The 27,199-nt window shown below is 35.8% G+C and overlaps 1 protein-coding gene across 1 annotated transcript in view; it reads left to right on the top strand.

The window, feature by feature from the left end:
• Positions 1-27,199, top strand: part of ELL2 (elongation factor for RNA polymerase II 2) — a 70,709-nt gene that overhangs the window by 15,199 nt on the left and 28,311 nt on the right. Inside the window, exons 2-3 of the mRNA XM_074360393.1 lie at positions 955-1,002; positions 25,733-25,854. Coding sequence (XP_074216494.1) covers positions 955-1,002; positions 25,733-25,854 — 170 coding nt within the window. The remainder of the gene's footprint in view (positions 1-954; positions 1,003-25,732; positions 25,855-27,199) is intronic.

Below are 27,199 nucleotides of genomic sequence, written 5' to 3'. Positions count from 1 at the left end.
ATTAGTAAACTTTGAAATCTGCAGAGAAGTTTTGGGAAGTAGTAGTTAATGTGCAGTGGCTGAGGGAGGATCATATGGGTGCCTCTGTATCTTCACTTGAGGTAGAGATGAGACCAGAAACCACTGCTTTTGTTTTTGTGTATTAGATTTGGATATGAGGGTGTGAAGAATGGTTTACAGACTGATGCATCACTATTAAATGTTACCCAAATCTGATTTCCCATGAATTTCTGTTAGCATTTTGGGAAAGCGTTCTCATAGAAAAACAGACTGGTGACTTGGGACACAGGAAATCATGCCTGAGACTATGGGAGATATTTACAGTTATAGCTTTTCTTCTAAATAGACAGTTCTATGAGAAAATATTAAAATTATGAAGAGGACAGAGCTCATAGTAAAATAAAACATTGTTCTAGAAATTATATTCTCCTGGTGTGAGAATCTTGTGAGAAAATTGGTAACCTTCTGACCATCAACTAAAAACTAATCTCTGGTAAAATGGGAGAACATGGAAACCACAGTTCGTTCTCAAATATTTTAATTTTATATTTCTAGCATCCTGTTAGAGTTCTGCAAGGTTGGTTTATTTTTCCTTTACCTCTACTCCTTTTAAAAACATATCAAGTAACTAAGCAAGAATTTTTTTTTATGTAACATTGAATTGGTACACTAATCATTTTTTTGCCAAATCATGTCAGTCATTTTCAAGAACCCATTGAGCTACACTGCCAAAAGATAAGTTTCGGTTGTGTGATCCAGAGAAATGTCAACAGTGTGATATCATTAATTATGGCATCTTAATATAATGACATAGAAACCAAAGTATGTAATGAAAAGGTTTTCACAGACTATAGTACTGACCAAATGCATAGGTTTATTTAAAGTTTAAACTTTTAGTTCTGTGTCACAGTAACCAAGGTTGACCTGTTTTTTTCTTAATGTTTCTTTTAATAGAATTTAATTCCTTTTCGACCTTCAATTCAGTTCCAGGGGCTCCAAGGGGTGAGTACTCTTATTGATTTAAAGAAAATCTAATCTTCTTACACACTATTATATTTAACTCTTAAAATTTGTTTTCACCTGTGCCTCTTAATATAATGTCACTCAAACTTTGTGAACTTTGTGACTATAGTTTAATTTTATTTGAAAAATAATTCAAATATAGTTATTCAGTAGTTTTTCCCCCAAATCATAGATAATTGATTTTTTAACTTTTTATGGAAGTGTAACATGTATCATAGTATTATGAGGTTATGTTTTGTTTACAACAATTAAGCAATCATAAAAAATTATTAATTTCAGGCCAGTTATGATTATGATTGTTGTTAATGTTAACGAAGTTTTGCTGTCTGTAGACTTAATTACTTCGATTGTACATACTAGGAAATGAGATGTATAAATAGAAAATTGACTTTTTCAAGTACATAGAATAAACAAAGTGTTCTGTCTGTTTTATTGCTGACTTTAAAAGTGTAATAGCGGGGACATTATAATTCAGTGGTAGAGTGCATGCTTAGCATGCACAAGGTCCTGGGTTCAATCTTCAGTACCTCTGTTAAAAAATAAATAAATAAATAAATAAATTTTATTTTAAAGTATAATAAATGATAAATCCTAATAAAATACACAAATGAATCTTATGTTTATAATAGATGATAAACTTTACAGGAGTAGTGTCTCTTTTATTTTTAATACTTTAATGTGTTAATATTATATTATTAAATATTATTAAAATATTGCTTACTATTTTTAATATTACTATTTAATATTAATAAAATAAATGGTAGACTCAGTTATTCCTTCACTTAATGTGCAGTTCTGAATTTGTCTCTATAAACTGGCAAGAGTATGGAGATCTGGAATATCTGTAAATGGATTTTAGAACTATAGAGGAAAGGCAACCTGGTGGGGAAGATCATATTCCTGCTTATTATAAATCTGCATACTTGTGAAGTTTTATTATGTCACAAAATATAAAAAATCAATGTAAATAAGTACAGGCTTTCTAAACTTTATAACTCAAAAACATTTCAAGAGTCAAGAGATATAACTGTATCATTCAGCACCAACTAAGAGTAATTCTAAATCTTGTGGAATGCTAACTTGAAGGAGATGTTTGTGTGTGGATGTCAGAACTTTGCTTCTACATGATAGCCTTACAATGAAGTCCTTTTTATTCTACCCCCAGTAACTGAGTGCTCATGAATGGGATCTTAAATGGAACAAGTATTCTTCTGAATTTTGTTTTATAGCTTTTTAGGTAGTCTTTATAAAACACATGATGATTCTATTTTTGAGGTATTAGTTTCAGTTGTTTACTTAAGGCTTCTTGAGTTTCCTTACAAATTTAAATGGCATCTGAAGGGTTGTTCCAGAGGCAGCCTGGGTTCATGAGCTCTGCAGGGCTACAGTAAAGGGTTATCTAGGCAGACAGGGCAGTACCTAGGGGAAGAGGGTAAGATTTGAGATGCTTTTCCCTCACTAGCAGCTGACACTTGGTTTGGTGTCTGCTACTTCCCTTAATTCTGTCATTCTCCTGGTCGGGACATGGAAGCCAGGGAAATGCAAGTGAAGGACATTATCTTAGGAGGCACCATGTTAGGCTGAATAATGAGGAACCAGTATGTGTAGGCTTCCAGACTCTTAATTCAGACTCATGCAGCATTTAGCAGTCTTAGAAGGAATATGGTTTTCTCTGGCATACCTGTTGCCCCCCAGGCCCTAGGCACCACTGCAAAGCAGGCAGTTTCTATTTGAAAACTTGGACCTCCTTTTCTGAAATCTCCTACCTCCTTCCCCCAAACTGTCCCATCTCCTGTGTCCAAGCTTCCCCAGTTTATCTTTGCAAGCTCCATTCTCTTACAGCTCCATTCTTTCCCTGAGTACAGTCCACTGATATAAGTAATTTAGATATAAATGACTGATAGGTTTAAATCTTAATGGGTATTTGAGTTGTAACAGATAAGTTTTTTAAGCAAATGAATGGTTATTGGATTTGGTAGAGTATCAGTGTCAGGGGAGAGTGGTGCAGAATGAGAGCTCTGGGATACTTGGCCCTACCTTGCTTATTCTGGGTTCTGTCTTCTCCATCCCCGCCACCCCCCACCGCAGTCCCCTTTTTATTATTCTAACTGAGAACAAAATATATGGACTCAGCATTGTTTCAGAGCCTGCAGCTGCATTCCATCTACCCCTCCCCCCTTCTCTTTGCAGAGCACTCACCAGCCCTTTGGGACTTAGTTAAAAACAAAGAGTCATTACAGGGGAGAGAGTGGGTTGGCACAGCCCACAGGGAATATGCAGGGCCACAAATGTGAGGGTCTTCTGTACAGTGTTCTTCTGTTTTTTCTTGAGACCCATGATAATTTAACATTGCCTATGCTGATTGCTTTAAAAACTGAAGAAGTACACTTAAGGGTTTTCCTGTGTGGAAAACGTTTAGGACTTTAAAATGGAAAGTTTAAATTTAGATTTCCCACAAAAGATAGTTTTTCTTAATGAGAAATTTTAGTTGTCTTTTAATACAGTGTTTCAGAAACTTAGAAAGTTTTCCTAGAAAGAATTTGGCAAATCCAACAAATTTACAGTCTTTACATCAAACATGATTGAAAATACACATTAACTCTTATGATAGTGTCCTATGTAGGCATATTTGAAATATAATTGAAGTATTGTTAACATATGATTTTAAAAGTGAACATTTATTAAGATTATTTTCTATTTCCCTGTTGCTAAGCACTGCATGGTTATGCTGTTCCTTGATACTAATTCTAGAATTTTTTCCCACTCAGTAATGTCTTTAGAAAGTCAGACTTTGGGTCTTGGCAGGTTGGCTTTTGTGCCTGAACATGTTCTTTTAAAGTTTTCTTCTTAAAAAAAATGCAGACTAGAACATGAAAAAAGTATAGCAATATGCTGTAAAAGAGTAAAAATTCTGAGAATCACTGATTACCTGGATTTTTATTATCACAGTTGGGCAACAGCTTTTATAGCATAGAAAAATGTAAATTTCACACTGCATCTCATCCCTTTCCCTTAGTGGAAGGGGTTACTCAGGAAATGCAATGGTCATTGAAGGCATTTTCTGGATTCAGAAAAGACAAGGAAATATCTATGGGAGCAGTTGCTTGTGTTTTCTAAGCTGATGAATATCAGGAGCTGAATATATCAGCCAAAAGTACCTTGTTGACTTTTAAGAGTATGGCTCAACAGATTATCCTCATAGTTCCAATCCATCCCGAGGATACTCATAACTAAAGGTTTAACTAGGGTTATACATTTCTATAACCATTCTAACTGAACAGGAAAGGTAGCTGGTAAGATTCACATGGCTGCAGTTTTGAGGTGTTCAAATTATAACATTCAGAGGGTGTATTGCACGTGGTTTCCAAAAGCTGCATCTTTTTTTGTCAAGTAAGCTTTATACAAGTCAGGTTAGTTATATTTTAATTGGATACTGAAAATGTGGCAGGTGAAAATTTTCCCGAAATGTACGTTCCAGTACAATTTTAAAAACTAACTACTCTGTATTTTTACGTTAGCTGAAAATTTCTTCTCTGAAGACACACAGCTGATGAGAGACAGAGCTGTAACTATAGTCTAGGTCTTCATACTGCCAGGGAAAGTTCTCCCCACTATACTGCACAGCTTTAAAAGGAGAGTGCTGGAAGCAGGTTAACTCAGTATTTTCAAATAATGGTGGTTGTTACTGATGCAATTATCTACTAACATAATTATTCAATAAACTATAAACAGGTGCTTAATCAATGGATGTGCCAATAGGTTTATTGTTCTTTTTGTGTCTTACTTACTGAACATTCTTTCAGCCCTTACTGGTGCCAAGTACTTTCTAAGTGCTTAGTGGGCAAAGATACAGGGATGGGTAAGTCATGGGCTCTGCCCTCAGGGAACTCAGAGTCTGACCAACATATATAGACTAATATTCAGGAAAGAATAATGTAGGACTTACTAGAATCTTCCTCTCAGAACTGCTATAGAAACAAGGGACTCTCAGGAACAATGGTATGAATTATGGTATGAATCTGCCTTTTTTTTTTCTTTTTTCTTTTATTCTTTTCGGGGTTTTTGTTTGTTTGCTTGGGTTTTTGGGGGTTTTTTTTGTTTTTTTTGGGGGTTTTTTTTTAATTTGACTTTTAAACAAATATTTCAGTAGATGCAAAATATTATATCCTGGACATAGGTATGTGAAATATCAGAAGGCCTACTAAAATCTGTGTACACACACATATAAAAAAGGTAGATCTGTGGTCTGTTTATAACTCAGATAAAATCTGAAATGGCAAGGTTTTCAACAGCAAATAATGGCCACATCAGTTGGCGTGTGGCAGCCTTGCAGAGTGGACTTGCTTGTGGCATCAGGGACTCATGTCCAGGGAATGATTGTCCCAGGGCAATGAGAAATAATGTTAACTTTGCCACAGTAAATAGGATTCCAGACCTCAGTATTAACTCAGTAGTTGTTATGAGAATGTTATTCCAAAATTCTAATTAAATTGCTTGCTTCAGACTCAGCAATCCAAAAGGCTTTAGAAAACAGAAGTTTGTTTTGCACATATAATTTAGAAATTAATCTTAAGATGAGGACTGAAAATAGAAAATATTTTCTGTAAGTACCATGTTGCATCTGCTATAAAATACTGAATCATATATCCTTTTTCGGGAATGAACAAGAAACAGCCAGCCAAACAGGTTTTAAATGTATGCCTTCCAAAGAGGCACAGTGACCTTCTGAAGATGAAATCAGCATTTCACTGCTAACTTTAAAGGCTTGAATAGTCTTATAAAATTTTTGCAGTAGAGCCATTAAATCTAAAGAACAAAGGGTTGGATTTTTCTCTTTTTTCCTTCAAATTTAGCAAAGCATTCAGAAATATTTTGTTAATTATTTATTTTCCTTTTTAGGGGCTGGGGAGAAGATTGGATTTGAAAAACTAAATTATACAGTATTTGAAATTAGTAGGCGATTTCAACCCACCTGCAAATGCTTCCCGCAGACTACCCTTCTCTAATCTACTTGATACCTGGGAAGCAAAGATAACTATCTGCTTGAAGCAGCAGCAGAGATAAAAATAAATCCCCAGCACTGGCATTCCTTCTTAGATGATATGCCTGCACTCTGCTTTCCCCTGCTGTTTTTGGTTTGGCTAGTCCACTGGTTTTGCCAACAGTTGTGTTTAGTCAGTCTGCTCAAAGGTTGCTGACTAACAGCTACCTTTATACATTCAGCTCTGAATGTAATTAATACTAGAGGATGTTAAAATTAAATTCTTTTGTAATGGCAGTTCTGTTTTAATTTTTTAGAATATTACAGGGGCTGACGTGTTGATAACACTTTAATATTTGCATCGAATTATAACCCTTTAACCACATGTTAATTTACTATGGTATTTATCAATAGTAAATTACCTAATTTGAAAGAAATACTTAACTTTGATATAGATCAAAGATTATATTATATAATTTTTGTATGATATATAGTATTTAGCATATACAATCATATATATATGTAAATGTCATATTTGGTCAGGGTATGGGCTGACATTCTGGAAATTTGAATCATACTTTGAAGCTATTATAAATTGATCAACTTCTCTATTCTATGTTGCCACATACCTCTGCTCTCCTTTTCTTTCTGGATAAGAACTACCTGCGAGATTTCTAAATAAGGAGAGCAGAGAGTTAAACTCACATTATGGCCAGATACCACTCCAGGCACCAGTGACATAAAGGAGACCAGCCCACCCCCTGCCCTGTAAGAGTGCAGAATGGTAAGGGTGAGAGGGTGACTTTGACTGTAAGTTTCTTCAGGCACCACAAACAATCTCAAAGGATGCCACACAGGCTCCAGTGTAGGCTATAGCAGGACAAGCCTTCCAAAGATCACAAAGAAGTTGAAGACAAAATCATCCTGCTCTGTCCTTCAAGCTGCAATCACTTTGGAAAGCAGCTATTGGAACTGTGATTGAACTCTGAACTTGCTACAAATATCATGAATTGCATTCTTAGTATTCAGTCAGGCTTACTGTATTCATTCAACAAGCGTTTATGAATATCTGCTATGTACCAGGTACCATGGTAGACTGTGTAGACTAAATTAGGTAAATAGGACCTTGAAACGCCAGCTCTTGTTCTCACCATTGATTTGTCAATAAAATCGGCCACTGATGGCTTTGCCTTTTTGTTCCCCAGCAAAAACTAAAACTTGTGAAATTGAGTTGTCTTTGTTACATTGTCACTTATTTAAGCTTGGAAAATAATCATCTTTAACCATTCTATAACACCTACGGTTCTTATACCCACCTCATCCCTAAATTTGAACCATGAGCATTATTTAAATATCTTTTGACCTCTTACTATATGCAAGGCCCTATCCTTATAAGAGCTTTTCTTTTAGAAGGGGGGAATTAGATTTGCTTATTTATTCATTCATTCATTTATTTAAATGGAGGTACTGGGGATTGAACCCATGACCTTGTGCATGCTGAGCATGCACTCTACCACTGAGCTATACCTGTACCCCCATAAGGGCTTTATTAAAGAGCTTATAAGCTTTATTAAAAAGAAAAGTCAAAATTTAAAGCAGGAAAAACAATTTAGCAGAATATGTCCAAGCTCTAGATCCTATTTCAAACAATATTTAACATGACAACAACAATTACTGTATGTCACTGATTTCAAGGCATGTTTTCTTTTTAACATTTAATGTCTTTGGAATTTGAATGTATCTCAAAAACAAGCAGCATCTTAGTATCGTGTCTTAGTTTGTCAGCATTTTATGTTATGCAGTGGTACGTAAAATCATGAATAGACTTACAGTTGCTGTCATCTTAGTCAATTAACTACAGCAATGCAGTGGAAGTATTTAGAGAGTTCCTGTGTTCTGCAGTAAGACTTTATTTAACTAGAATCTTTTCAAAAATTTTCTTTCCTGACCCACCCTTGACTAGTTTGCTTGTTAGCACCATATGTTAGATAATCTGGGGAGAATTTACAGGGAAGATATATTTTTATAACCATTCTTGAACTGTGATTTAAACTGGAAGGAACAAGAGTATGAAATTAAAATGTTCTCAAATTTGTTTTTAGACTAAAAACCTTTCCTTATAAAAGTAACTTGTTAAGAAATCAAGTTTAGAAGAAAAGAGTTTTACTGATTTAAAGACTTAAAAGCCAATAGACATGCTTTGAAGCTAATGAATTTGCTCCTATCAGGCTAGGAATTTTCAAATCTCTTAAACTAATCTTATAATTTGTACTATATTTAACATAAATGCACAGTTATCTGCTCTATTATTTTGTTTCTAAATTCCAATTATTTTTCAATAATTATAACTACAATTTATCAAATATTTATTCCATGTTAAGAATTCTATACTAAGCACTTTACATACATTGTTCTCATTTAATCCTCACAGGGATGCCATGAAGCAGATACTCCCATTCTGCTAGCATGTTCACTATGGCTCTAAAGTTAAACCACTTGTTGAAGCTCACACAATTAGTGAGGGAAGGAGGCACACAAATCTAGGCATCTGGTTCTAGAGCCTTTTCTTATCCTACACTGACTTACCTGCCTATAATAAATGTTCAGTGAGGTTTTTATTCTTGCATTCACATAAACATTTGTTGAGCACCTTCCAAACCAGCGAGAGGAAGAGGGACAGTCACGGAGGTCTCAGAGAAGTGGTAAGCACGTGTGGCAAATGTTCCACCTTCCTAAGGAGCTTCATTTTCTCCTTGGAGATCAGTACTTCTTATCTATAAAATCTCCCGGGGTGGGGTCTATGATGAGGTCTGAAAATCTGGACTTTTTAAGGCTTTTTCCCTCTGTTTCCTTACGATAGCCAGGTTCACTATGATTAAGAATACACACATTTATGTATGTATACATTCTCTTCTCAGGAGAAGGTTCATAACTTTCATCATTTTCTGAAGGGAACTGCTGACTTCCCCAGTCAGAGAAAACTACTGCAGTAGATGCTTTCAGACACATTTAGTAACAACTCACAGTAAGAAAACCCTGTACACATATAGGTGTACACATTCACAAAGCTGAAATAGTTCCACAGCATAGTATTTTACCCTTTATCAGTATACTGGTAATAATGGTAATTAAAATAGCAGTATACTGAATATTTCCTATTCTATTTCATTTTAAAAGAATCCTGGTCACAATCCACCAGTTGTAACCTTCCATTGGATCACAATCTATGGTTTATAAAAAACACTGTGGATTATCCACCACCACCCCCCCTTCTTTATTTTAAACATTTTAGTCTGGGAGTTATGTGATTAGATTTGCATTTTAACATGCTTATCCAGTAGTTATGTTGACTTAGTTATTCCTTATATATGGGAAGGAAGGAAAGGGAGGAGTCAAGGATGGCACCATATTTATGATGAGCATTTGGTTGGATGGTGAGGCCATTATTCAAGATTTAAAATAGATGAAAGAACAGATTGAGGCAGGAGTCATGGGATGTATGGTTTGGGACATGCTGTACATGAGATGTTCAGATATTACTCTGTACCTCGTTCTATGTGTTGAGATAGTACTCCGCACCTCATTCTATCAAGATGGAGCTATCCAGGAGTCATTGGCATTGGTGGATTTGGAACAAAAGAATTTTCAAGAAATAGCTCCAAAGGACATTTTGTAGGAAGTTCAGCAGTGAGAAGGGAAAAGGGTATATTTACAGGTGGAGTTTTGGTATAAAGCTATATTTAAGGGTTTTTTTTTTTTTTCAATCGTTAAGAATACTTGTTTAGTTGTGAATATTGAGCTCTGTGCAACATGGCAGTGAAAATTCTCAGTGGGCAAAAGTCTACATATGGTATAACACCATTTTTATAAAATTTAATAACAGGCAGAACCAAACAATATGTTGTATAGGTATACACATGTGATAAAATTATTAAAAACAAAAAAGTAACAATAATCACAAAAGTTAGAATAGTTGTTATCTCTGGTAGAGAAAGATAGGCAGAAGAGGTAGGAAAGGAGCAGATGAGTAGATGTATAATTGGTATGTTCTCTTAAGTTGGGCAGTGAGTTCACAGGTATTCATTATGTCATCATAACTATCAAGCTGTATTTATTTTGTAGAAACAAATGTTATGTAAAGTTCTCAGTATTATTAACTTTAAATATAGTAATAGAAACATGTACACTTGTATATTTATAAATATAATCTGTCATCCTCATGGATTGAATGAGAAAAACCAGAACATACTTCAATAGATGCCAAAATGGCATTTTTAAAAATTCAATATTAAATCTGGATTTAAATTTAGGTAAGTAGAGAATAGAAAAAAGAATTCTTCCTTAACATGATGAAAACTATCTTTATCAATCTAATAATGAGTTACCATACTTGGTAATAAGACAGTAGAAATATCCTTACTAATGTTAGCAATAAAATACACATGTCCACTATCATCTTTATAATTTAATATTGTCCTGAGAATGTTCAGTAATGTAATGGGAAGGAGATTAACTAAAAGCTATGGGTAATAGATAAGTGGGGATAAATTTGCCAGTATCTGCAGTTAACCAGGTGGAAAACTAGAAAAACATACAGGGTTTCCTCCAGTAAGGTGGTCAATTCAGAAGTAACTGTTTAAAAAATCACTGGCTTAATAGTGGGAGGGTGGGGTAAAAAGTTTCTTTTAAAATAGGAGAAATAGCAAAACATTTGTAAACTGATGGGAGTCAACCAGTAGAAAGCAAAAATTGATGTAAGAGAGGAAGACTTGCTGGAGCAATGTCTTTGAGTAGGTTGGAGAGATGGGGCCTTGTTGCTCGGAGAAGAGACTGGCTTTAGATGGAAGTAAAGAAAGTTCTTGTATGGTAGCCAGTGGGAAGGTATGTATAATGGGTCAGATTTTGAAGTTCTTATTGTTAAACTATTTCTTTAGCTCAATCTCCAATCTAATGTCAAAACATATAGGCCAAAGTCTTTTATCATGTTAGAGCTTAGCAAAGTGTTTAATACATAGATAGTGCCCAATAAGTGATAAACATAGGTTTTAAAAAAAATCTTTGTCCTCCCTAAGCACTAACAATTAGGAATTTCAGTGTAAAAATGATCTCATTTATGTTAGCAACAAAAATTTATCAAATGCCAAAGGTTAAGCATACCCATGTTATTCTAAAGAGCTACAATACTTTCCTGCTAGGTATAATAGAATAAGTAATAAATGGCAAGACTTTCTATGTATTTTAAAGTTGTTGTTTCTTCTTTCTAATTAGTCAATATGTAATGACATCATATATACCATTATACCAACTGAAAAAATAAAGCACACAAACACAGATATAAACCTACAGAAATATGAAATGCTGTATACCAAAATGTCATTGCGTTACTGGTGGCATTATTGAGATAGATAGATTTGTTTGTCTGTATTTCCTAATTGTTCTGTAAACATAAAAGAAATGTTTTGAGATGACAAGTTTAAATATGTCAAGAATCCAGGAGAAATGTTGAATAGTCAAGGTTTAAAAAACAAGTTGACAAGAGAAATAGGGAAGGCAGTTCTCAAAGTTATCTATACCTAGACACCAGCTAAATATCTTTCTAGTCAGCTACTTAATGAGTTGCTTTGTCATCTATCAGTGGAGAAAGAAAGTTTTCTCCTTGTCTGTGATCTTTCTCCCCAGTGGAAGGAAGGTACAGGCAGAGTTGCTAGTATTATCAAGGACACGGGGAGGAGAGGCCACTTTCCTCTCTGAGTTAACAGTTGACATTTTGGAACAGTGGTATTGTGAAGTCTCCTGGGAATGGGTCCAGTTGAGAGAGGATAGATTATGGGAATGAAAAATGTAGTCAGCTGAATTTAAAAAGATATGATTCTTAGGTAGCTTCAGGCAATAAAACAGAATTCAACCGAGAACTGATGGAAGATAACTAAGTTGGGCCCACAGTATTAGAGGGCTGGTACTTAATTAGCAGCCATAGGGAAAGGGCAGTTTTTTATAATACCTAAAGAGTTTAGTGTTTCATAATCACTCAGTAAGTTATGTTGGGGATATGTTTCTAGAGTGAGAATGTAAGGCATACCCATATTTATAAATGTAGTAATACTCTACTAATCAATACTAAGAAATTCTTTCTTAAGACTAATCTGAGTGCTGTTTAGTTTTTTCTTAATCTGGTTGCTTTAGTAATTCATTAGAGTCACTTTTCACAGATTAGGAAAGAGGGACAGTACTTGAGGGTGTGCCACTTTAACTGACCAGTAAGATGATGCTGACATTATTTCCATAGCTGTTTAAAAGTTTTATATTGGCCTATAAAGAAAAACTCTACTAGGGACGCTTGGTGTTTTGTTTTTTTAAGGAAGATTGTGTTCTGTTCCTTCAAGAACTTGAAAAATAAGACAATTATGAATCTAGGATTAATTTTAGATAGTCTTAAATTTTGCAACTTAACATTCTGTAAAAAAAACTCTAACTTTTTTCAAAAAGATTTAAGGCTATTGAGTCATGAAGGGCAAACTGTGATAACTTAAAATCTAATTATTATCTTATTTTTTATTTTTTAACATTTTTTATTGATTTATAATCATTTTACAATGTTGTGTCAAATTCCAGTGTTCAGCACAATTTTTCAGTCATTCATGGACATATACACACTCATTGTTACATTTTTTTCTCTGAGTTATTATAACATTTTGTGTATATTTCCCTGTGCTATACAGTGTAATCTTGTTTATCTATTCTACAATTTTGAAATCCCAGTCTATCCCTTCCCACCCTCCACCCTCCTGGCAACCACAAGTCTGATTCTCTGTGAGTCTATTTCTGTCCTGTATTTACGCTTTGTTTTTGTTTGTTTGTTTGTTTGTTCTTGTTTTTGTTTTTTAGATTCCAATTATTATCTTTTAAAGCAGTCTTTGTTTTTCCTGATTGAAAAACAAATGAATGCACATTTTTAAGTTGTATAAAGTATGTACAAGGATAAAAATGAATAAGTGTCCTTAACAGTGAAAACTAGTTAGAGTTGCTGAATTTCTTCTAGTTCTTTTTTCATATTCACCCATGAATTTTTTAAAATTGCAGTGTTTTTACTGCTTTTTTTATATTCTGCTTTTTCCTCTTACCATATCATGAGCATTTTCCTGTGTCATTAAACAGTAAAAGTTACTTATAGTTACCTAACCTTTCATTTTATACAGTAGGATTTCTTTAGCCATTCTATTATTTATATAGTTTCTATATAACAGTGATGGTTTAATGAACATTGTTGTGTGTAAATCTTTACTTCCATTTCTGTTTCCTCAGGGTAGGTTCCTAGATGGGGAATTACTAGGTCAGAAGGTATGAATGCTTTTAAAGTTTTGGGTAACTGTCCCCAAAATGTTCCCCTCACCCTCACCCCTAGCAAGCTGCTGCTGGTATTTCCACAGCTATTTGAAAGTGCCTGTCAAGAGGCATTTCCCCTGGCTAACATTGAATAAATGTCATTTAAATTTCAAAATTAACCATTTGATACTGTTTAAAAACTGTTTGACAGTATAATCTGCTTGATAATATCTGGCTCAGATAAAATAATGTAATATTTAAGACATCATGAGGTATCCTCAGATGTTTTACTGTCTCCATTTGATATTGGAAGGAGTAGTTGTGAGATTTGTATTTCTTTGTGTTATTTGTTTTTCCTAATATAGTGGAGAGAAGCTTTTATTTTAGTATTTCATGGACTTTCTTGAAATTATTACTCTTTAACTTTTATAAATAATTATTCTACTTCTCTTTTTATATATTTTACTGTTTTGCCATTTCTCTTTACCATTGTTTATGGTCTCAGTAATTTAGTGCTTTTGAGTTTCCACCCTCATCTTTAGATGGCTGTGTTCTTTTACACATTTCTCATGAAGCCTAGTGATATGGTTATCTTTTGTCAGGGGCAGTACAATCAATTATTGCCAAAGGGATACAATGTTTTGCTACCTTGTATAGTTTCATCATTCTAGAGGGACCTGTGGTGTTTGCCTTCTAGCAGAGTCTATAAATAACTATCCAGAAGATGATCAATCAAAAAATTTATATGAATTATTCAAATACAGCAATTATCTTAGTTGTCCATATGTAAATATTTTTGCCCTTTCTTTACCAACATAACTCTTTCTCTATTTGAAGGCACAGGTTTGATGGCTTTGCCAATAACCTAAGCATACCATCCTTTGCAATGAATCTCTTTAGTCCTGTATTTCTTGCAATCATAAATCAATTGATCTAAGAGACTCAACAGGTCCTCTTACTTGCATCAGACCTGCCAAGTCTCTTAGAAATCAGAACTGCAGTTTCTAATGTAGTTCTTGACGCACCGTGCATATCAATAGCTTTATACATATAAAATTAGAAATAGTTTTACTTCTTGAAAGCTTGAAGAAAATTAGCAAGTGAATTTGACTTAAGAGAACTGAACAGAAATAAATTTTATGAAATGAACCCTACCTTGGGAGTGTATTTTCAGAGTAGCTATTTGGAAAGAGATCTATAAAAATTAAAGTATTAGAGGTTTTGTTCATTTTTAAGGCTACCTATAGCTTTCTCACACACACACACACACACACAAATACCACAAACTAAAATATTGTTTGCATTTATGAAGACTGAATGCTTCAAAGCCATCATGTTGTAGCTCTCATGAGAACCCTTAATTCTATTTTCTTTGTTTCATTGTTGTGCCATAGCTAGCATCTGGGGCTCTGAAGGCAGCATTTTTTTTTTTTTTAATGGGTAGGGCACTTGGGAAGCAGTGTTTGCTACCCTTCTAAAGTAGCTGCAGGCTTCTGTAATTTTTCAGCCTCCCTTGGACACCTGTTGTGGCTGATTCATTCGGGTACCTTATCTCTGTGTACTTTGAGTTTAGAACAATTACAAATATTGCTAGTCTTTTTGGCTGTTTGTTTTCCTAGATAGCTTGTTTGGCTTTAATTTAAGCTAACACTTAAGTTTTGACCTTGAGGGTTTCTAGCTCCATTTGTAAATAACAAGGATTTAGGATAAGTATTATCAATTTTTGATTATCCACTGAGTGCCTATTATCAGTCCATTACCATTTGAAAATTACTTTAAAAATCAAGCATATCATTATGCTGAGGAAGGCATGTATGCACTTGAATGTAACAGGCCAAAATCAGAGTGGGAACGCCCCGCTTTGGCATATTGGGCATATTCTCTGTGCCGGACATTGTGTCAAGTACTTTAGATGAGTTATCTCTTTAAACTCCAACAGTCATATGAGGTGAATAGTATCACTGTCCACATTTTACTGATGAGGAAACTAAGAATTAGTGAGGTTAAGCTCCATTCCCAAGGTAACAGGTGGTAGATTCCAAAGCCAGCATTGGAAACTGGTCAGGGTTGCTCCAGAGCCTGTAATCTGGCACACTAGATGTGGCCTGATAGGGCCCTGTTCCCTTGTCATCTGCATGTAAAAGAGAAGTTCTCACTTTTTGTTCTCAAACCATTGAGGGATATCCAATTTAGAGCTGGAAGTACAAAGGGGATCCAACAGTAAAGAAAGCATTTTAAAAAGGAAAGAGAACGAGACGGAAGGACACGATTTCCTATCTTTGGCGTCCTTCAAATATTTGGCACTAATGCCCATTAGGAAGTGGCACATAAGAATTCATATTTGTAAACACTCTTCCGTAATAGTCCTTTAAGATGGTACTAATTAATAAATAATTATCCCCTGTAATTAATAAAATAATATCCCCTGACTATTGTACATCTTGTTGCTGTTTCTCTTTCCTTAGCATAGAGCCATGGTTTAACGTCTTCTGTGCCCAGAGCCTGTGGCTCTATGATGTTCACAGCGGCTGCCTCAGCGGGCCCAGTCCCTCGTCGGCCCTTTCCTCAGCCAGAGCAGCTCTGACTCTTTGTAATACATGATGGGTTTCCCCATAAGATTTACTTTTTTAAAATGCATTCTGTAGCTTAAATTTGTTTTCAATATGTTAATGTTAAAAAACAGAAAATTAAGAGTTGAATATACTATATGGAAATATTCTTTAGACTGAAATACCATTTATGTTATTGAATTTATAAGTTTTCCTCGTAACATTGATTGGGTTAGAGTGAAACCATGTGTTTTGCAAAATCTAGGACGTGGGCCACTTTTTAGCAATTTATGTTAATCTTCAGTGTTCACATCTGTTAAGTACCAGTCTCCCCTCCCCCCTAGATTTACACAACTGTTGCTGACTGCCATACATGATTTCTGTTCCCAGCCAAGTTTCACCAGCAGTTCCTCCTGGCATATCACAAAAAGAGCTTTCCTCAAGACTCCAGGGGAACAAGGAGAGAAGATTAGCAATGAATTTGGAAATTGACATTTATATTTAAGTTTTTTTTCGTTGTAGAGTTTAGGTTTCGGCTTTGTTTCCAAGAAACAAACTTTTTCTAAACAAAATTCTGCTTCCTACTTAACCAGGAGAATTACTAAGTTTAGAATTATTTAGTGTGGTTTCCCTAAGTCCTTAAAAATGAAGAGTGGTTTTAAAGATGCTGGGTCATATTTTCAAATGGAATTTGGTAAGACCAGAGTATTCTGTGAGTATTTTAATAAAGATGAAGATACTTTTTTAAAAAGAAAAATGTGTAAGTTCTACAAACCCAGGCACCCACTTGGCCTAGGTGTAGGGGCTAAACGCAGCACAAGGAGGTAAGGAACTTTCTCATCCTGACATGTGTACCACATAGTGCCGGCTGTTTGGGCTGTTTGGGCTTCTTTTTCCTTTCTTTCATTATTTATTTACTTATTTACTTATTTAGCCTCTAAAGTGATCTTTTCCAGATATATCTCTAATTTTTTAGTATTCCTGATGTAAATCATCTTCTGAGTGAATTTAATCTAGTCCCATGTTTCTTCAGATGAATTCAAATATTTATTAGGTATCTACTGTGTTGCAAATATGTATAAAAGTAAGACCATGGTCCTTGCCCCCAGAGAACTCATGGTCTAGTGCAGAGAAAGACACATAAACAAGTACTTAGCATGCCTGTAAAGCATGTACACTGAGGGCAGGAGTACAGGTGAGCCCAAGGGGCTGGGGGGACAGAAAAGGGGTTTCTAAACACATTTTACTGAGGAAGGGAAGAGCTCTTGGGCTGAGTCTTAAATAAGGAATAAGTTAGCACAAGCCAGGACAAGAAGTGGGGACATCAAATGCAAGGTGGAGAGTGAGGCACAGGTCTATTGGGAAGGAACCACATTATGTCCTATTAAGGAGCTTAGATTCTATTGTGGATCAGTAGTAGGAAGTCATGAAGAAATGATGCTTGGGATTGACATGGTCAGGTTGGCATTTTAAGAAACTAGTTTTGGCAGCTGAATGATTAGAGGATGGGATCAAGAACAGACAATTTGAGACTAGATCACAAGATGTCCAAGCGAAAGGTGATATTGAGCCAAAACAGAGGACAGAGATGAGAAGATACATTTGAGAGATAATTTGGGAAGTAAAAGCAGTAAGACTTGTGATTAACTGGATGCTGAGGGGTGGGAGGTGGTGTGGGAGAGAGAAGAGTCAAGGTTAACTCCCCATGATGCCAATAATTGCAGTAAAATAGATGAATGAAAAAAAAATAAGATGATGTGGGAGGGTGGGCAGATTTAGGTATAGGATGAGAGTTCCTTTCTATATAAGCATTGCTGCCATGGAATGTATTTAAATTTCAAAAGGGACTGGTTAACAAAATGAAAGTGTAAAGCAGTTTCAGGATAAGAGTTAGGGAACTCAATGGGAAGTTTTAGTTTTTGCTGCCAAAGACAAACTTGTGGATTAGCCCAACCATGAAGTTTGAACAGACTTCTCAGTTTCTCTTGGTGGCTCTCTCACTTCTCTTCTAAAAGCATTTGGCATTTAGCTCAATTTTGCATTCTTTTTAAAATATACATTTTCTGTTCTCTCATGCTCCATAGTCTGTACACCTTTTCCCTGATCTCTGGTATCTGCTATTTGCATCTTTCCCCTGCCACTAACTGTCATCCCCCCTTTTCCTGGAAATACCCAGTTACCAGCCAACTACACCCAGCCACCTGGGCTCTTCTAAATAATTTTTAGCCATGAAGCTACAAAATGAGTCATAACAAAACTCACTTTGAAGCCCCTTTTTAGCTGGTGAAACCAGCATTGGTCAGTTGTATTTTACTGCACCTAGCTGGTACGGATTCAGGTACGTAAGGTTCTCATCATATCCAGGAATATGTATGCATGTATATGTGTACACATGGACACACGCTCTCAAACAACTCCATTCTTCCGGGGGAAAATGACTTATTGTCATCCTTGATTTCTCTCTTTATTTCATTCCTCACATTCAGTGTGTCTAGGAATCCTGTTTCCTCTACCTACAAAATATATCCCGAATCCCTCCATTTCTCCCCATCTCCTGGTGGGAGCCCTCATCATCATCCTGAATTTCTGTACATATGTGCCACAGTGGCAGGGATATTTGTCAATTTTATTCATTAATATGTCATAGAAACATAGAAGACTGCCTGACACAGTAGGAACTCAGTTAATATTTGTGGAATAAATGAATTCAATGAACAAATCAATGTCATCTTACCAGATATACCAACATTTAAAAGAAGGCTGGTTCATAGTAAAGAGAAAACATATTAAGAGGACCAAATATTACTCAAGGCAATTTTTTCAGTTTCAGTTACACAGCAACTTGGGTGTATCTGACTTCTAAAAGTTAGCACTTTACTTCTGTAGATGTTATTGCTTACCTGTAACCATTTAAAATTAGTTTTGAAATGTTGCCATCAGTGACATTTTCCCCAAAACAGCTGTAAATATAGAAGAATACATTAGGTATGAGAATACAGTTCTCAGGAATGGTTTTTCTAATCAGACTCTATCCCATGGAAGTAACAGAACCAAGAAAGCTCTGTATTAGCCTACTGTACCCTTTAATGGAGAATTTTTAAAGTTCTGATACTAGATTTACAGAAGCTATATGAAGAATATTAGAAAAAGCTATCTACTTTTACTTTTTTCCTTAATATTATACATCTTGCTAAAGAGGAAGAATGCAAGGAAACAGATGGATTTATTTTGTCCTGGATTATTCATATTAATTGTTACATGGCCTGAATTTTTTGGATAACTGCAAATATTTCTTTTTGTGCAGATAAATTTAGCATTTTGCACGACTCTCAGTCAAGTCTCTATATGTGGATATTTCAGATGTCTACAGTACATGTGGGATCCTCCCCACCCCCTGCCATCCCTTGTCAGTAGGAATATTTATGTCCTACTGATTTCTCTAAAACTTAACTTTTTCTACTGCCAGTAAAAGATACCCTCCCCTGTATCCACCTCAGCATCAGTTTCCACATCTGGACTGGTCTGAAAGGCTTTTTTTCCCCCTTCCCTAAACCCATAATGTTAGGCCTAAAGTCATAACTGCAGCTCTGGTTTGAAAAATAGGACTTGTGGTTTTCAGGTTGAGGTTTCCATTTTCTGTTTTGATTCTAGGTTTATTCTGCCTTTAAACTCTGGAACCTGAACAGTACATGCAAATACACTTCTCTAGCTAAACTGAATTTTCTAGATTGTTAGGAAATCACAGAATCATTAAGAGTCAGGAAATTATTTGAGAACAACAGAGAATTCTAGTGTTTAAATGTCTGTAGGAATTTATATATTAAAATAATAGATATATTAGTCAAATAATATAAAGAGACAAGGTAGCTTCCTAAGATACTATAGAAATGCAGGAAAGTGGGCTCTTCCAAGGATTATATTCTAGTCAGGGGAGAAGACAATAAACATAATCTGTAAGTAGTACAGGTCATAAGTATTTTAGACAAACATGGAGCCAGGGCCACCGGGTCAGCTGGACAGGGATTATAATTTTAAGTAGAGTCATAACCTTGAGCAAGGCACTTAGCCTCTCCCTGTTTCTAATCTGTAAAGTGAAGAAATTGAACCAGATGATCTCAAAGGCCCTGCTAGCACCAGTTTGTTTTAAGGACCAAGAGTTGTCATATCAAACTGCTGGTTCTGAATATCTCATTGACCATTTGCAATCACCGTAGTAGAAAAGACTGGATATTAAAATGTATAGAATTGCTGTCAAATAAAAGCTTCTGTAAGTTTAAATCATTTGTAATACCCACAAAAGAACAAAGCGTTTATTTTAAATAAATGAAAAAAAAAAAAAAACAAATCTTGATGGTCCTATTTTCATCCAATGTGTACATCAATCCAATAAAGAAATGTCTGCAGTAAAAGTACCAGAGGCTTTTAAGCAGATGTTAGCATGCCTGAATGAGAAACATGCAGCAGTGTGCACACTGCAATTCTGCCCTATATCCTTATGTAAATAGGAGGTCTATGACTTGATGTTGAAATGACCTTTCAGACAGTATTCCATTGCCACATGCCCAAACTTGTGTCTCAGAATAATTAGAAGCTTTGACTTACACATCTTGGTATACAGTGTTTATGTTAATTATAAATGTCTGAAAGTTTCCTGAAACTTTGTCTTCGTAGCTTTTTATCGAAGACAGACTGCAGTTTGGGAGGAGGGTTGTGGATTGTGGTCCTAAGCCTTTGATTTTCAGCCTCTCATATTTGGAATGAAAATTAAAATCTACTTTTCCAGTTGCCCAGAACATGGTAGCATATTTTTATATTTTTCAACATGAATAAGAAACTGTTTGGAATCATAGTATTTAATACTTTTAAAACAGTGTTTCATTCTTAAGGCATTTAGCAAAACATTTCAAGTAGTCCATGGGTCCTTAAATATAAAGGTATTCCCAATGTCATACAGGAAAAGCTCAAAATATTATAATTAAAATTGAGAAGTTCCTGTCATACAAAGGGATGATACTCTTCCAAAATTGTTTCTAAATCACACCTCAGAATTTCTTTTTCCCATAGTGGTCAAGCCCAGTCTACAGAAGCTGACTCTAACCCTGCAAATAACAGTCATTTCATTTTCATCTCCCCCTCTTTATATTATATAAATGCAAAGGCCAGTTTACAAGAAAGTACCATAACCATTCTGGAAGAAAAGACTGACTCCCTATTTCACTGTGTAGACAAGCTGTGGAGTAGGTTCCTGTATATCAAAGAGAAGAGTGAAAATCTAGTCTCTGAAATGGCTCTAGATTAGACAAAGTCTTCAACCCCACCTCACCTGTGGCCCTCAACAGTCCCTGTGGTCCACTTGGAGGTCCCCATAGCCACCTTCCTCTCCACCCTGCCCCCACCTGCACTAACTGTTGTACACAACTTGCTCCTGCTTTACTGCCCGTGGGGCCAAACTGTTATGCCGATTTACCAACTATAAACATAACCTCTGGGGGAGGGTATAGCTCAAGTGGTAGAGCACATGCTTAACATGCATGAGGTCCTGGGTTCAGTCCCCAGTACCTCCTCCAACAATAAATAAATAAACCTAATTACCTCTCCCTCCAAAAAAAAAAACAAAAAAAACAAAAAACAAAAAACCTCTTTGTACATACATTTCATTCTTAAAAGTATATTTAGATGTTGATGCAAATAAAATTTGTAACTAATTTATACCATCTCCTTCAGGAAATTAGATCTACTAAATCTATAGACCGTGTAATTTAAGCTTTTGAAAATTTAAAGATATGAAATTGCTTGGTGACATCTTGTTCTCAGATCTTTTACAGGAAAAGCCTGATACTAGGTCAGGCTGCACCATCTGCATTGCTGTTCTGAAAACCACCGAGGAAAGGTGATGTGGAAACTCAGAACTCCATGTTCTCTCATCATTTCTTTAACCTCCGACTGCACACTGCCCCTTGCCACCCAGCTACTCAGCTGGAAAAAGTGATATGCACCATGATACGTATCAAGATTCACCTTTGGGTCTCAAAATGAACATGATTTGCCCTGATTCCTGCCCCGCCCCCATCTGCACACTGCTTGTGTACACATACCACAAAGTGGGACAGTGGGCAGGGGAAATTGTTGAGAAACCTGCTGTCGTTTTCCATGTTACTACCTTTCCTCCAAAGAATTGGGGACAAAACTTGCTTGTTGGTTAGCAGCAACATGTGTGCTGTGTGTAAGAATTCAGAGAAATGGTAGGGATTGTAAGCACTCTCCAGATAAGTGTTACTCTGTATCTTTTTTAACTGAAAAATATACTAGTCTTTTCTAATTGTTATTGCCAATTAAGTTTTGAGAACCTACCAGCAAACAGAATTCACAGAAACTGTCACTACAAAGATTCACTTTCTTTATCCTGAAATGATCCTTTCTCATTTTGAGAGTTTGTTCTTAGTAAATTAGTGTCTCTTCAAGGCCTCCTTTTAAAAAAATTAATGATTTATAAAGTAGGCATTCCAAAAGAAGGACTTTTTTTTATAACTTCTATTAAGCTATTTATTTGCTGGCTTTGTGATGTTTGGAAGTTGCAGAAATTAATGTGTAGTTAGTACTTAATCTTCACATTCTCTCTCTGGCTAAATATAATTTAAATATGGCTCAGATGTGGTTATCTACCTGCTACTGTCTTGTGATTGGAAGTTATAAAGCTGGAATAAGTGTTTCAAATAAGTTAAAATGACTCTTTTTATTTGATATGAGCACTTTTATTTCTTTAAGGATACTATTTCTCCCCTACTTCTTCGTTAATTTTCAGAAGTCAATGAAGTCAAAATTCTCTTACTTCTTTTATAAAGTACTGACCTACCTCTACCTCTAATCCAGTTTCTCAACCTCAGCCTTCCTGATATTTTAGACTGGGTAATTCTTCATTGTGGGGGCTGTCCTGTGCACTGGAGGATGTGGGACAATATCTCTTGTCTCCAGTAGACCCATAGTACTCTCCCACACCAAATGTTCCCTGGGGTAAAACTGCTTCTCATTAAAAACTGCTGTTCTAATCTATGTGAAATACATGCTTCCAAACACTTCACTGGGTACGTAGCTTGGGTCGTGTATTTTTGTTTGTTTTTTAATCTGATTCTTTCCTATTCTGTCGATAATTTTTAAATCACTATAGCTTTTTTTAAATTTAAGAATCTTTTAGAGAATAAGAATATGAAAGCCTTCTAGGCCCACCATCAGACCAGAGCTTTGAGTGGTGTGTATAGTTAATTCATACAGGATATTTTTGTTATTAAACCTTCTAGATTTACACAAAACACTCTGTTTTTAAAAATGAAAAATTGTACTGGAAGATAATTTTTTTAATCTTAAAATGTGTGAATCTTAAGAAGAATCATAGTGTAGATGATGAAAAAGGAAAATTCTGGATTTAAGTATTATAAAAGTTTGTTAAAAGCTTTCCTGAAATGTTCTGTTTGGTACATGTCTGAGCTTAAGGACTCCAGTAATTAAGTTAATTTTTTCAGTGAAAGAATACTGAACATTTGTAGAATTTGAAAACAAACTCTAGTCACTCCTGAAAGATAGAAAAAAACTATATGATTCTACTTTTTAAAAATACAATGTAGAATCTCCCAAAAGGGACAGTCTTCCATACTCTGATGTGAAAAGTGCCTCTGCATTCTCAGACATGAGCTGCACAGAAAGGAAGACCTTAGGTCTAAAATGAAGACAGAGCCTGGCTTGGAGATGAGTCTGCAACCACTATGAAAATCTTCCAACCAGGTTCTGCAGATCTGCATGGGGGTTGAGGGGAAAGGTGAATGGAAGTTAAGTGAGTCCTGACTGATGACGGGATATCATTCAAGTGTTCACAACTTCATTACCTGTCCAACCACCTCTTACACCTTAAGGAGGCTTGAAGCTACAGTGGACATCCCTTCTGTCAGCAGAGCCCTGCTATTATCAAGAAAAGCAAAGCAGCTCTCAGTAAGTGCTGTTATACCAGCCCATGGGCAGATACAGTGTTCCCTTGCATCTCACATGAGCATTTCTTTGGTTCCTGCTCTCCTCCACCTCTATAGGATTAAGAAGTGAAGTGTTCCATTTCATTTCACTGGTGTGTGTGTGTACTGGCCAGGTATTCAGTTTGCATGCCCAATAAGACAGCCTGATAAATACTCACAGACTAAGTTACAACTTGTTCATGAAGTTCCAGCATTTTAGAACTAAGGGAAATAAAAGAATAACTTCAGGCCCCCCAAAAGATACAATTTATAGAGCAGATAATAAATATAGAAGCTTATTATTCTGGCAGTTAGAACTAATTTAAAATAGGGAGTCAAAGATAGTTTAAATTTATGCTTAATGGAGACCCTTTGGAGTATTATCTAATATTCAACATCTTTGATAAAATTTAGTCTCAAGCTCTACATATATCTTCTGAATCTCCTTTGAAAAGATGTTTATCTTTGACTTCTTATTTCTTCTTGTTCATTCATCCCTTCAAACATTTTATCGCCTATCTACTATGTACCAAACACTGCAAACCGTCTCCCTTCTTACCTTTCTTTCTTTTAGGGGGATGAGTGTGGGCTGGAATTGGTGGCTTTAGATTATTTTCTGTAAGTAAAAGATTAGGAGTCCTATAGAGTGAGCAAGTCAGAGTTGCAGGATGTCCTGCAGGCTAGGCAGAAGTCATACCAGCTTATGTTTACTCGCACATTCATGAGTATGATATGTATATATTTCTGGCAGCCAGTTAGCTCTGAGTCTTAATCTTCCAGTGATGTAAAGGGCAGAGTTGAGGGAGAAGAAAGAGAATTAGAAAATACTTTCTCCCTCCTTACCTGTCTACTAAATTGCTAAGACTGTATATTTGGAGGCTTGAGAACAGGAAGTTTTGTTTTATATTCTTTGCAATGAATCATAGTCATAATTATCACCTAACACCATGGTGGCACCTGTAGACCCAAGAGAAGAAAGGTCTTGGAAGCTGGGAAGAGTGGAGCAGTTGAGAGACAGAAGTTTCCAGTTCACTTGTTCACAGATGTTTGTTAAGCTTCTACCATGTGCCAGGAAAATATGCCCAGTTCAGAGGCTCAGTAATCTAGAGCAACTCTGATCCTTCGCTTATGAGGCTTCCAATCTAGTAGAGAAACCAGACCTTGAGCAAGAGCATAGAAAACATCTGCCTGTTCCACAGTGTTGCCTAGGGCTCAGTCTTGGAGTGCCCTGCAGATCATCTCTATAGGCTGCTGACCCTGTTCTGTAAACATGAGGATAAGTAAGGGAATCATAGGGCAGGGAGAAACACCCGGCTGTGCTTGGTGTGAATGTAATTATGGTGCTTACCTTACGCTGCTAGTTATTCTTCAAAAATATTACTCAAAAGAAGCAAGAATTATCATGAAATGGGTATATAATAAGACAGCAAAAGGTAAGGATATGGACTTTATCTCAGAGATCATGTAAATAGCTAGAAGCTATTTAGTAGGGAATCATGTAGCCAAAGACAGAAACTGTGTATCTCAAAACAGGAGGTGCTTTTTAGCAAGTTTACTAATAACTCTTTATGTGAACTGTAACCATGTGCTAGTTTGAAAAGAGGGTTCCCCTTATAAACTAATTACTGACCAGATGTGGTTATTGATACTTTAGGGTAGAAAATGGAAATAAGAAATGGTAAGTTGTAGGCATGCGCATCAGATTCCTTGAACGATTTGATAATTTAAATGCTATAAATTTAAATGATTAAGAGGGATTGAGTTAAAAAGGAATGTCACTTGAAAAACAGTTAAGTCAGTCATCAGATCATTCTATGGCAAATTTATAATTTGAGGTGTTTCTTTCCCCCTCCTTTTAGCTTGTCAAAATTCCTAAAAACGATCCCCCCAATGAAGTGCATACCTTTAACTTCTATTTGTCAAATGTGGGTAAAGACAACCCCCAGGGCAGCTTTGACTGCATCCAGCAAACCTTCTCCAGGTAAGTGTGTTTTCAAGATATGCTGAAGTGAAAATCATTTTTCTTTGAGGGTTTTTTAAATTAATAAAATACATAGTAGTCATTCCATAAATATTTATTGAATTGAATTGCAGAACTCATTTATTTATTTGAGAAGTATTGACACCTACTATGTGCTAGAAATTATATTTGTCACTGTGGGATACAGTCACAGAAATTTTAAGATTCTTGCCCTTGAGGAATTTTTCAGATACTCATTTTGTACTTGTAAAACATGGTTTGTTTTGTTTGTTTCAATTAAAGACAAGTTTGAGGGCTTTTTTTAAATGTTTTTATTCATTGACTATAAATAAGAGTGCTTTATAGTATCCTCAAGGCTCACATTCACAGATAAAGGAGGAAAATGTATATATATCTTGCATATCCCCTTCCTCCCTCCCTGTGCAAGGCTTGTTTTAAGACAGATTTTTAAAAATCTTTATTCTGCAGGAAATGGAAACTAGAAATTAACCTCTGTATAGCAGACAGTTCCGATTTTAAGGGGAAAAAAAGGAGGGAGGAAGACAAAAATACACACCCACAGCCCAGGGAACCCATGGAACCCTTATCTACTTAGGTCCTCTGTAAACAATAACCTGCTTGTTTCACTCTTCTTTGCTGTGGTTGTTTCTGATTAAAGAATGGGCCTCTTGAGTAGGGGGAGTTTGTTCTGCCTGTGGATAAAGACAAGGCCTTAGAGCCCCCAACCTCCCAAGAAACACTGACATTGGCCCAGAGTTCCCTGGGGCAGCCTGTCCCTATCTCTCATCTGTGCAGAACTTGAAACTGTAAGCACTTGCTGTGCATGGGAGAAAGAGGAAGGGAAAGCTGTGTTTCAAGTGAGCACAGGAGGCGAAGATACAAATAAGACACGGAAAGAGTTCTGAATTTCTCCTCCCATTAAAGGCTACTGAATAACCTGTTTTATCTTAATTTGCCATTTTCCCTAAGTGTATGTTAATTTTATTTACTAAAAATTGACTGCCCCCAAACCTATATTTTTATATGAATTGCATATGTTATCGATTATATAGACTTTTCTGTAGTGTCTACTGTGACAGCCATTGGCCACATGTGGCTATTTACACTGCAATTGATAAAAATGAAATAAAATTAAACATTTAGTTCTTCACTCTTACTAACCACGTATTACAGGCTCAGTAGCCACATGGCTAGTGGCTATCACAGTGGACAGCACAGATACAAAACCCTGTCAGTTGCATAGAGCTCTGTGGGAGAGCACTGTAATAGACTACAAAACCACCAAGTAAAAGGGTCCTTGGTGACTGGGTATTTCCACCCCTTCATTTCACAGGTGACTTATCCA

Source organism: Camelus bactrianus, chromosome 3 (assembly GCF_048773025.1).
Source record: "Camelus bactrianus isolate YW-2024 breed Bactrian camel chromosome 3, ASM4877302v1, whole genome shotgun sequence".
Classification (NCBI taxonomy): Eukaryota; Metazoa; Chordata; class Mammalia; order Artiodactyla; family Camelidae; genus Camelus; species Camelus bactrianus.
Note: the sequence above shows the minus strand (reverse complement) of the source record. Positions and strands in the feature narration are given on the sequence as shown.